The 12,177-nt window shown below is 41.4% G+C and overlaps 1 protein-coding gene across 2 annotated transcripts in view; it reads left to right on the forward strand.

Annotated features, from left to right (window-relative positions):
- The window catches only part of LOC126200277 (transmembrane protein 120 homolog), a 75,518-nt gene extending 70,695 nt beyond the window's left edge, over positions 1 to 4,823 (forward strand). For both annotated transcript variants that reach the window (XM_049936695.1, XM_049936696.1), the window contains one exon: positions 4,322 to 4,823. In XM_049936695.1, the coding sequence (XP_049792652.1) occupies positions 4,322 to 4,447 (126 nt within the window). In that variant the 3' untranslated portion in view covers positions 4,448 to 4,823. The remainder of the gene's footprint in view (positions 1 to 4,321) is intronic.
- Positions 4,824 to 12,177: the final 7,354 nt, after the last annotated feature.

The following is a 12,177-nucleotide window of genomic DNA, read 5'->3' on the forward strand; positions in this document are numbered from 1 at the left end:
ACAGAGGCATATAGGCAGTCATTTTTCCCTTGTTTTGTTTGGGAGTGGAACAGAGAGAGAAGATGCTAGTTGTGGCACGAGGTACCCTCCGCCAAGCACCATATGGTGGACTGCGGAGTATGTATGTAGATGTAGATAGAACCCATCAAACTTATATCTGCCTTAGTCGGTCAGCATCTGCTTCCCAAAGTACGAAGACTTCCCTCCTATATTAAAGACACCAACCATTTCCTAGATTGTCTGAAATCCTTGCGTGTCCCACTCCCACAACACACCTTGCTTGCCATCATTGATGCCACCTCCGTCTATTCCAATATCCTCCACATACATGGGCTGTCTGCTGCTGAACATTTACTCAGTCAGTGTCCATCGGATTCCAAACATATGACATCTTCCCCCTCATCTTAATCAACTTTATACTTACCAACTACTACTGTACTTCTCCTTTGAGGGGCAGACATACAGACAGATCAGGGGTATGGCCATTGGAACCAGGATGACACTCCTTCCTGTTGTGTTGATGTGCTCTTCAGTCCAGAGACTGGTTTGACGCAGCTCTCCATGCTACTCTATCCTGTGCAAGTTTCTTCATCTCCCAGTACCTACTGCAACCTACATCCTTCTGAATGTGCTTAGTGTATTCATTTCTTGGTCTCCCTCTATGATTTTTACCCTCAACATTTCACTCCAATACTAAATTGGTGATACCTTGATGCCTCAGAACGTGTCCTATCAACCAATCCCTTCTTCTAGTCAAGTTGTGCCATCAGTTCCTCTTCTCCCCAATTCTGTTCAGTACTTCCTCTTTAGTTACGTGATCTACCCATCTAATCTTCAGCACTCTTCTGTAACACCATATTTCGAAAGTTTCTATTCTCTTCTTGTCTAAACTATTTGTTGTCCATGCTTCACTTCCATACATGGCTACACGCCATACAAATACTTGCATAAAAGACTTTCTGATACTTAAATCCATACTCGATGTTAACAAATTTCTTCAGAAATGCTTTCCTTGCCATTGCCAGTCTAAATTTTATATCCTCTGTACTTTGACCATCATTAGTTATTTTGCTCCCCAAATAGCAAAAATACTCATACTACTTTAAGTGTCTCATTTCTTAATCTAATTCCCTCAACATCACCTGATTTAATTCGACAACATTCCATTATTCTTGTTTTGATTTCAAGACACTGTCCATTGTGTTCAACTGCTCCTTCGCATGCCAACATTTTCATGGGTTGCTTGGAGGGGGCTTTCCTGGGATCCATAATCCTTCAGCCCTTGGTTTGGGTTAGACACATTGATGACATCTTTGCCATATGGATTCGTGGTGAGGCTGACCTGTTAATGAATTTTAATTCAATGAATTTTGAATTTCTAAATACCTTCTCCCATTTAAATTTCACATGGTCCTATTTTGAATCCCGTGCCACTTTCCTTGATGTTGATCTCATCTTCATCGAAGGCCAGATACACACTTCTGTCAGTGTTACACCTACTAACAAACAATAGTACTTAAACTTTGGCAGTTGCCGTCCTTTCCAAGTCAAATGTTCCCTCCCATAGAGCCTTCGGATTTGAGGCAAATATATTTCTTTGGATGCAGACTCTTTACAGCAATACACTACCATTCTTGCCTCAGCCTTCACTGGATGTAATCCTCACCAGCCTAGTTCAAAAACAGATTTCCCAAGCCATCACATCCAATCCTGGTATTGCTGATCCCTCCAAAAACAACTTCGGAGCACACCACTTATCACACAGTATTATCCTGGTCTTGAATGTATTAACCGGCTACTTCGACAAGGCCACGACTTCCTAAAATCATGCCCTGAAGTGAGATCCATTCTGCCTGAGTTTTTGCCCACCAGATGTAGAACAGCTTTTTGTTGCCCTCTCAATCTCCGCAATATCCTTATCAGACCCTGTGCTCTTTCTGCACCCGTCTCCCTACCTTATGGCTCTTACCTCTGTGACCGCCCACTGCGTGACTTGCCCTATACACCCTGCTACCGCCACCTATACCAGCCCTGTAACTGTCAAAACATACTATCAAAGGGAGAGCCATCTGTGAATTGACACATCATATACCAGCTGTTACATAAACACTGTTTGACATTTTACATCGGCATGACTACCACTAATCTCAGTTAGGGTGAAAGGGCATAGCCAGAGGGTGTAGACAGGCAACACACAATGTCCTGTGCTCTACAACTGGAGAGTCGTGACCTCGATGCCTGATTCAAAACCCGTGCCATCTGGATTCTTCCCCAAGACATCACTTTCTCAGAACTCTGCAGGGGGGAACTAGTGCTATGACATATCCTTGACTCTAGCCGCCTGCCTGGCCTTAATTTATTTTAATTTCTTCACAGTAAATACTCCTTTCTTCATTCCATTTAAGTTTTCTACATCTTTAATTTTCTGACCTGTCTTATTTTTCGCCACCTCCCTCCCACCTCTTACATACAGTGCTTTTTGACTCTTATTAACTTGTTCACACTGTTTCAGCAGTACTCTGTCCTACATACCACCCTGTCTTCCACCATTAAGCCACCAGGTTTTCAAATCTCTTCTGGTGCAGCCCCCAACAATAAGTCTTTCCTTCTCATCCTGCCTGGTAAGTCTCCACTGACCCAGAGTTTGGGTGACTTTTACAAACTATCCCTATTCCTACACCTCTACAGTTCTTTTCCCTTCCCCTTCAACCCTTCTGCTGGAAGGAGGAGCCACTGGCTCTGAAAGCTTGCATACGTAAAATCTTTTTTTTTTTTTTTTTTTTAAATATGTGTGTGTTCTCCTGCTGCTGCTTGGTGAGTAGATTTTTTATCTATCCAATTACATTATATTGTCAAAAATTATATATCTTGTGTGTTGTTCAAGGAATTCTGCAAAGACTTGCCTATTGTTCCTTTGCAGCAGTCACTCTTTCATCTCTCAAAGTCATCCATTTGCCACCTATTGTATTCCTTTCCCCTCCTTTTCAGTTGTTGCCCAATGCTCCCTCTGAAACTCTCAACAATCTTTATTTCTTTCAATTTATCCTGGTCCTATCTCGTCAATTTCCTATCTTTCTGAAATTTCTCAGGCTTTATTTGCTGTTCATAAACAACAAATAATGGTCAGTCCATATCTGCCCTTGGAAATACTATGCTGTATAAAATCTGGTTTCAGACTCTTGTACCATTATATAACCTATCTGAAACATTGCATTTTGTCCAGATTTCTTCCACATTTTTATGTGTACAGATAAGAGAATTCCTCCCCCCCCCCCCCCCCCCTCCCTTCCCTCCCCATCTTTCTTTTTCGTCTAAAGGCAGCCACTCATTGTGTGATGTTTCCTATTAAAACAAAAAAATGTGATTGACACCAATGTAGACTGCAAATAAATATTGCGCTACCTCTTGATTCTTTCAGTATTACAGTTTTGGCGCATATGAATGGGTGTGTGCTCTGATAAGAATGTCTGTTCACCACTTTTTCTTTCTATTGCAAGGGAAAATGTCTTAGATTTGTTGCTGACCACAGATGAAATTGTCAGATTAACCTGATATCTTTCACATTCAACACCACCATTAAAATCTGTGCGTATCTTGTTTTACATAAAATATTAAAGCTTTCAGACAAAATCCTTCTGCAGTAGAAAACATACACTAAATGGGCACTGTCTCAGGGCTTTATGCCCGACTGCGACTGATGCGCGCGCGCCCACACGCCCCCCCCCCCCCCCCCCACACACACACACACACATACACACAGCCTCTGTCTCGGGGCACTTTGCCTAGCTGTAACTGTCTGTCTGAGCAGAAGTTTGCTAAGATGAGTGATGGGATAGGAGGCAGCAAGAGGCATGCACTATACACGTCTTCTATCATACCAATCCCCCTTCTCACTTCTCCCTTCCCCCAGCACAGGCTCTAGACACTGGACCTAGCAGATCGGTGCCCACCAATTCCGTGCATACTTTGCAGGTAGCACTAGCATCTCCCCGCCCCCCTCCTCCTCCCCCCCCCTCCCCCTCGCCAGATCATGTTGCCTCCTTATACCCACCACCCATTCCAGCAGATAGCAGTTGCAAGTCAGGCTCTGTAGACAGTGGCTTTGCAAAAATATTGAAGCTTTCAGACAGTCTTTGTCATTGTGCCTGTCTGTGACTCGGCACCACGTGTGTATGGTGTTTAGCAATCTGTCCTATTAATATCGTAGTTATTTCAGCCTGGACTTTCCTTGTTTGATACATGAAATGGTCCAAAAGAAACATGAGTCTCTAGAATAATCATGTTGTCTTAACGTATCATAAATGCATTGTTTTTGTTTCAGATGCCCAATGATATGTCTGCTCAAAATGAAAAACTGCATAATAAAATGAATGCTGTGATAGAAGAGACAATGGCTACAGGAGCACAAAAATCAGTTAAATCGGATGATACCAAAAAGGATGAATGATTAAACTTTGTAAATTTAGGTCAGTGTGTTAGTTGTCAGCCTATTTGTGGAACTGGGGATATGCTGTATTATTCTCTGTGGCTCTGCTGGATACATGATGATTGTATAGAAATGTTGTTGATTTAAGAGTCTATGTATGAAATTGATTGTTAAATTTGTAAAAGATGCAGTATGTAGATGTGTGGTAACATTTTACCTTCACAATAATTCTGTAAAAATGCATGTTAGTGAAAAAGCATGTGTAAGAGTTAATCATGAAGTACAATGTACTGGTTATTCGTGGTGTGCATATATCACTGAGATTTGAGTTGTAAAATGTACTGTGAATAGGTACAAAAAGAACTCACAAAGTGTTAATAAATATTATTGTTTTCAATTTGTAGATTTATTATTTTAGTGGCAATGCCAATACTTGGTGCTGAACATTTTTTTCCTCTTGCTCACTGTTGACAGTAACGTTCTCTCCGTATTAAGTTTGTATTATTCATGTACCTTTTTTAACTATAAGCTGGATTCTTTAACCATGTACAGGACTAAATTTTGTAAAGAAAAATTTTAAGATTAGTGTGAATGGGCATCTTAATGTATGCTGCTATTCAGTAAACAGGCAGTTGGAGTTGACAATGTAAACAGTGTACTGTTAAGGGACTGTGTCCTGAAAATGCTGACAGTAAGTGCAGCACATAATCAGTTTTCATTGCTAGTGTAGTAAAATTTCCCGTCATTGTCATTTCTTTTCTGGAGTCTCGCTTACAAATTTGATGATTATATAACAGGCACAATACATATATTGCTGTGTGGTGTTACATAATGATAGTAGTGTTAGTGTTACGCAGTTCTGAATCTACATCTACACTCTGCAAACCACCATGAGGTGCATGGCTGAGGGTACGCCCCATTGTATCAGTTACTAGGGTTTCTTTCTATTCCATTCACCATGGAGCACGGGATCAATGATTGTTTGAATGCCTCTGTGCCTGCAGTAATTATTCTAATCTTATCCTCACAATTATATGTGAGTGATATGTAGGGGGTTATGGTATATTCCAAGAGGACTCATTTAAAGCCAGTTCCTAAACTTTGTTAATAGACTTTCTCGGGATGGTTCAAGTCTGTCTTTAAGATTCTGCCAGTTCAGTTCCTTCAGTATCTCTGTGATACTGTCCCACACATGAAACAAACCTGTGACCATTCATGGTGCCCTTCGCTGTATACATTCAATATCACCTGTTAGTCCTATCTGGTACATGTCCCACATACTTGAGCAGTCTTCTAGAACCGGTTGTATGAGAGATTTGTAAGCAATCTACTTTGTAGACTGATTGCACTTGCCCCGTATTCTACCATTAAAACAGTCTACCACCTGCTTTACCCACGACTGAACCTATGCGATCATTGTGTTTCTTATCCCTACAAAAGTGTCACACCCAGGCATTTGTATGAGTTGGCCAATTCCAACAGTGACTCATTGATATTATAGTCAGGATACTACGGGTTTTTTGTGAAGTGCAAAATTTTACATTTCTGAACACATAGAGCAAGTTGCCAATCTCTGCACCATGTTGAAATCTTATCCGAGTCTGACTAAATACGAGGGTTGTTTTTTAAGTAAGGGCCGTTTTTATTTTTAAAAAAAGACACCAATACTTTTGTAAAAAAACTTTTATTTTCTGATTATACACAGTTTGACCTATTTTTCTACATAGTTGCCTTATTTATTTAAGCACTTGTCATACTGTACAACTAAGTTTTTAATTCCCTCTTCAAAGAATTCGGCCGCCTGCTCCGACAGCCAAGAGTTCACGGCCGCTTTCACTTCATCGTCGTCATTGAAGCGCTGCCCGCCAAGATGGTGTTTCAGGTACCGGAAAAGGTGAAAATTGCTAGGAGCAAGCTCGGGGCTGTATGGTGCATGGTCCAAAACTTCCCAGCCAAAAGAATCAATCAAATCCCGAGTCTTTTGAGAGGTGTGAGGCCTAGCGTTATCGTGCAGGAGCAAAACTCCTTTTGTCAGCATGCCGCGCCTTTTGTTTTGAATTGCTCTGCGGAGCTTCTTTAGAGTTGCACAGTAGGCATCTGAGTTGATTGTCGTTCCTCGTGGCATAAAGTCCACTAGCAAAACACCGCGCCGGTCCCAGAGTACAGTTGCCATAATCTTGCGCTTTGACAGCGTCTGTTTGGCTTTGACCTTGACGGGTGAGGTTGTGTGTCGCCATTCCATCGATTGTCGCTTGCTTTCGGGAGTGATATGGGATACCCATGTTTCATCTCCAGTGACAATTTGACTCAACATGTCATCCCCTTCTTCCTCGTAACGAATCAAAAAGTCCAATGAAGTGGCAAATCTCTTCCCTTTGTGGTCCTCTGTGAGGAGTCTGGGTACCCACCGAGAACACAGTTTCTTAAAGTTTAGGTTTTAAGACACAATTTTGTACAAAACCGATCGTGAAACTTGTGGAAATTCCAAAGAAAGAGTGGAAATTGTGAATCTTCTGTCCTCACGAATCTTTGTTTCGACTGCAGCCGCCAAATCATCAGTGATCACAGAGGGCCGGCCTGAGCGTTCTTCCTCATGGACATTTTGACGGCCATTTTTAAGCTCTCTAACCCATTGACGCACTTTACCTTCACTCATTGCATTCAAGCCATAAACTTCTGTTAACTGACGATGAATTTCTGCAGCTGATAGGCTTCTCGCGGTCGAAAAACGTATCACTAACCGTATCTCACACACGGTGGGCGATTCAACAATTGTAAACATTATAAAGTAGCACAGCGATGCGTACTCGTCAGCTACAGAGCTGCAACTTGCATCAGTGTGAACGGGAAGGATGCCGGCAAGTCTCGCGGTGGCTTGTTGCGGCGTCCGCGCGAACTACGGGACTATAAGCGCGAACGGCCCTTACTTAAAAAATAACCCTCGTATTTATGCAGCTTCTTTCAGATAGTATTTTGGTATGAGTAATTGCATCATCTGCAAAACCTGATTTTACTATTCATGTTGTCTGCAGGGTAATTAATATAAAATATGAACAGCAAGGGTACCAACACACTTCCCTGGGCAAATCCAAAGTTACTTCATCTGATAATGGCTCTGCATCCAAGATAACATACTGTGTCCTCCCTACCAGAAAGTCCTCAATCCAGTCACAAATTTCACTTGATATCCCATATGATCACATGTTTGACAATAAGAATAGATATGGTACTGAGTCAAATGCTTTTTGGAAGTAAAGAAATATTGCCTCTACCTGGTTGCCTTGATCCAAAGCTTTCAGTATGTCATAAGAGAAAAGTGCAGTTTGTTTTTTCACGTGATGGATATTTTTTAAATTCATGCTGGTTGGCACGGAGGTCATTCTATTATGTGTGAGCTCAGAATATGTTCTAAGATTCTACAACAAATTGATGTCAAGGATATTGGACAGTAGTTTTTGTGGATCACTTCTACTATTGTATTTGTAGATGGATGTGACCTGTGCCTTTTTCCAAGAACTGGGCACGATTTTTTTTTTTTTTTTTTTTTTTTTTTTTTTTTTTTTTTTTTGCGGGGTCTATGAGAGATTATAGTTACAAGAGGGGCTAACTCGGCCACAAATTCATTATAGAATCTGAAAGGGATTCCATCAGGGCCTGGAGCTTTGTTCAGTTTTAATAATTTCAGCTGTTTCTTCAACACTACTGACACTATTAGCTATTTCATTCGTCTTTTCAGTGGTATGAGGATTAAATTGGAGCAATTCTTCTGGGTTTTCCTTTGCAAAGGAACATTTGAAAATGGAGTTAAGCATTTAAGCTTCTGATTTGCTATCCTTAGTTTCAGTTCCTGTCTCATTCACCAGGGACTGGACACTAACTTTGGTGCCACTAACAGCCTTTACATAGAGTAGAAATTCAATCCTGCGAATAAACAAAATGTATGTTCAGTCGCATCAAACTAGGCTTTCATGTTTAGTCATTGGTAAGTCAAACATAGAAATGACTAATTATGCTTACCTAAATCAATTCTACTTTGCAAAATGACTTGACTAAGGTGTGTTTGGTAGATACAGGTGTATATATATTCTTTGCTTTTCATGATAGATGTTGTAAAGCTACCATTCCTTTTCTTTTAATTAATCCTTTCTTAACTGGGAATGACCTGCACTTGACCATGAGGCATCCAACTCTAAAACGATAATGATTGCTTGCAGCAGCTGCTCAGTTTTGCTTTTACCAAAGTGCATTTTGTTACTCGACTGTGCACGCAAGCTACCACACAGATAATTATAATGAATTATAATTGTAGGTGCATAGATGAAGCAATGGTATCTGATCTGCCTACTGTTTCTTCACTTTGAGCTGATGTTGGAGGGACCATAGAACAATTGAATCTGTCTGCATTGAAGAACACAAACCATAACAACAAAAACTTAAAAATGCACACTTAGCATAAGTAATTAATATTCAAAAAGTAATTCTGTAGTTAACTTGCATTGGTCTGAAGCTTCAGTGTGCACTGTGGTGGCTGGAGTTTTAATCAGAAACTTGCAACACATTTATTTACAAGTCGTTACAGTGTGCAGAAGTATGCAATACTTCACTTCATCATAATGATATGAAAGCAGTTAACTTACTGAACATAATTTTAACAACCTGCATCTGTATTTTAAGAATATTAGAATTTCATCACTTGTAAAGGATGTACTGGTTCTCTATTTTTAATCACCAAAGTGCCTGCGCTGTTTTAATAGAGAATTTGGCACACTACCTTTTGATGTCAACTTCCTGGTGTAGTGCAAGCTAGATGATATATTAGATATTGAAAGCTAGAAACTTATAAACATGATTGTAATAATTCAAATATCACTCTAGAGAGACTATATATAAAAACAAAGATGATGTGACTTACCAAACGAAAGCGCTGGCAGGTCGATACAAACACAAACATACACACAAAATTCTAGCTTTCGCAACCAACGGTTGCCTCGTCAGGAAAGAGGGAAGGAGAGGGAAAGACGAAAGGATGTGGGTTTTAAGGGAGAGGGTAAGGAGTCATTCCAATCCCGGGAGTGGAAAGACTTACCTTAGGGGGGAAAAAAGGACGGGTATACACTTGCGCGCACACACGCATACATATCCATCCACACATATACAGACACAAGCAGACATATTCAAAGACCAATATGCACTGAATATGTCTGCTTGTGTGTGTGCGTGCGTGCGTGCGTGCGTGCGTGCGTGCGTGCGCGCGCGCGCGCGCGCGCGCGCGCGCGCGCGCGCGCGCGTGGGTGTGTGTGTGTGTGTGTGTGTGTGTGTGTGTGTGTGTGTGTGTGTGTGTGCGTGCGTGCGTGCGTGCGTGTGTATACCCGTCCTTTTTTCCCCCTAAGGTAAGTCTTTCCGCTCCCGGGATTGGAATGACTCCTTACCCTCTCCCTTAAAACCCACATCCTTTCGTCTTTCCCTCTCCTTCCCTCTTTCCTGACGAGGCAACCGTTGGTTGTGAAAGCTAGAATTTTGTGTGTATGTTTGTGTTTGTTTGTGTGTCTATCGACCTGCCAGCGCTTTCGTTTGGTAAGTCACATCATCTTTGTCTTTATATATATATTTTTCCCACGTGGAATGTTTCCCTCTATTATATTCACTCTAGAGAGATTGTTTCACAACTTAACTTTAAGTAATGGCTGATTTCCAATTGTTCACAAATTCTAAAAACAGTCAGAATATAAATACTTTAAATATTCAGTTGCAGTAGTAAGCTTTACTTTTGCCTTCATCAAAAAAAGCTACATAAATTCACAAAGCTGTTTCAGTTAAATATGTAGCTGTTGAAGGTTGCTTGCAACACATACAGGCTGCTGCCAGCCTCCATTGGAGGCCTTGCAATGTCCATATCATTGTAACACTGGCTTCTCAGTACATCCAGAAACTGAGCCAAAATTAATCCACTCAGTCAATGTACAGCTTTTATATAGACATCTTCACAAGTATAATTGTTAATACCGGGTGATCAAAAATTCAGTATAAATTTGGAAACTGAATAAATCGCGGAATAATGTAGATAGAGAGGTACAAATTGACTCACACGCTTGGAATGACATGGGATTTTATTAGAACCAAAACAACACAAAAGTTCAAAAAATGTCCGACAGATGGCGCTTCATCTGATCAGAATAGCAATAATTAGCATAACAAAGTAAGACAAAGCAAAGATGATGTTCTTTACAGGAAATGCTCAATATGTCCACCACCATTCCTCAACAGTAGCTGTAGTCGAGGAATAATGTTGTGAACAGCACTGTAAAGCATGTCCGGAGTTATGGTCGGGCATTGGCGTCGGATGTTATCTTTCAGCATCCCTAGAGATGTCGGTCGATCACGATACACATGCGACTTCAGGTAACCCCAAAGTCAATAATTGCACGGACTGTGGGGTCTGGGGACCTGGGAGGCCAAGCATGATGAAAGTGGCGGCTGAGCACACCAATATCACCAAACGACGCGCGTAAGAGATCTTTCATGCGTCTAGCAATATGGGGTGGAGTGCCATCCTGCATAAACATCGTACGTTCCAGCGAGTGTTTATCAGGCCGGCTGGGGATGATGTGATTCTGTAACATATCGGTGTACCTCTCACCCATCATGGTAGCAGTTACAAAACCAGAATCACGCATTTTCTTGAAGAAAAACGGCCTGCTAGCGGTAGATGTGATAAATCCAACCCATGCCGTGACTTTCTTGTCATGCAATGGAGTTTCCACAACAGTTCTAGGATATCCGGTAGCCCAAATTCTGCAGTTGTGGGCGTTGACAGACCCTCGGAGCGCGAAATTAGCTTTGTCGGTCCACAACACATTACTCAACCAATCGTCATCTTCCGCCATCTTTTGAAACGCCCACACTGCAAATGCCCTCCGCTTGACTAAATTGCCAGGTAACAATTCATGATGCTGATGGATTTTGTGCAGATGGAATCGTAGGGTACACCTAAGTGCCAACCGAACAGTAGTATATGGAGTGCCGGTGCGATGTGCGACTGAACGAGCGCTGACTTCCCCATGCATAGACGAACCCGCTACAGTCTCCATTTCTTCCTGAACTGTCTCAGCAGCATTACGCCATGTGCTCGGTCGGCCACTACGGGGTCTATCGTCTAAACAACCCGTGGCTTCGAACTTCAAAATCATTCTCGCCACAGCTGCATTTGTCAATTGACCTTTACCCGTTTGAATCCCCTTCCTACGGCGATATGATTGTAACGCTGAACTAGCACATTCCCTATTCTGATAATACAGCTTCACTAAAAGCGCCTTTTCAGGTAACATCAACGTGCTACGAGTGCTGGCGCATCTGATTCTCTCTCTCATTACAGCTTCTTTTATACATGATTGTCATGCACAGTCACTGACATTTTGCTGTCCAGCGCCATCTGTCGGACATTTTGTGAACTTTGTTTTTTTTGTTCTAATAAAACCCCATATCATTCCAAGCATGTGTGTCAAATTTTACCCCTCTATCTACATTATTCCATGGTTTATTAAGTTTTCAAATTTATACTGAATTTTTGATCACCCGGTACAACTTTCCGAACCACAATAAATTACACTTGCTTGCATTCACAAGGAACTTTTGTAACAATGACCTCTTAAAACAGACTAAACCAGACTTCTGAACAATGACTAGTAAAAAGTGTGAGCTTGCATGGCATCCTTTGTTCCATGGTACAGTCCCTAACTAATTTCACAGCTAAT

The sequence above is a fragment of the Schistocerca nitens genome, chromosome 1, assembly GCF_023898315.1.
Source record: "Schistocerca nitens isolate TAMUIC-IGC-003100 chromosome 1, iqSchNite1.1, whole genome shotgun sequence".
In the NCBI taxonomy this organism is placed as follows: domain Eukaryota; kingdom Metazoa; phylum Arthropoda; class Insecta; order Orthoptera; family Acrididae; genus Schistocerca; species Schistocerca nitens.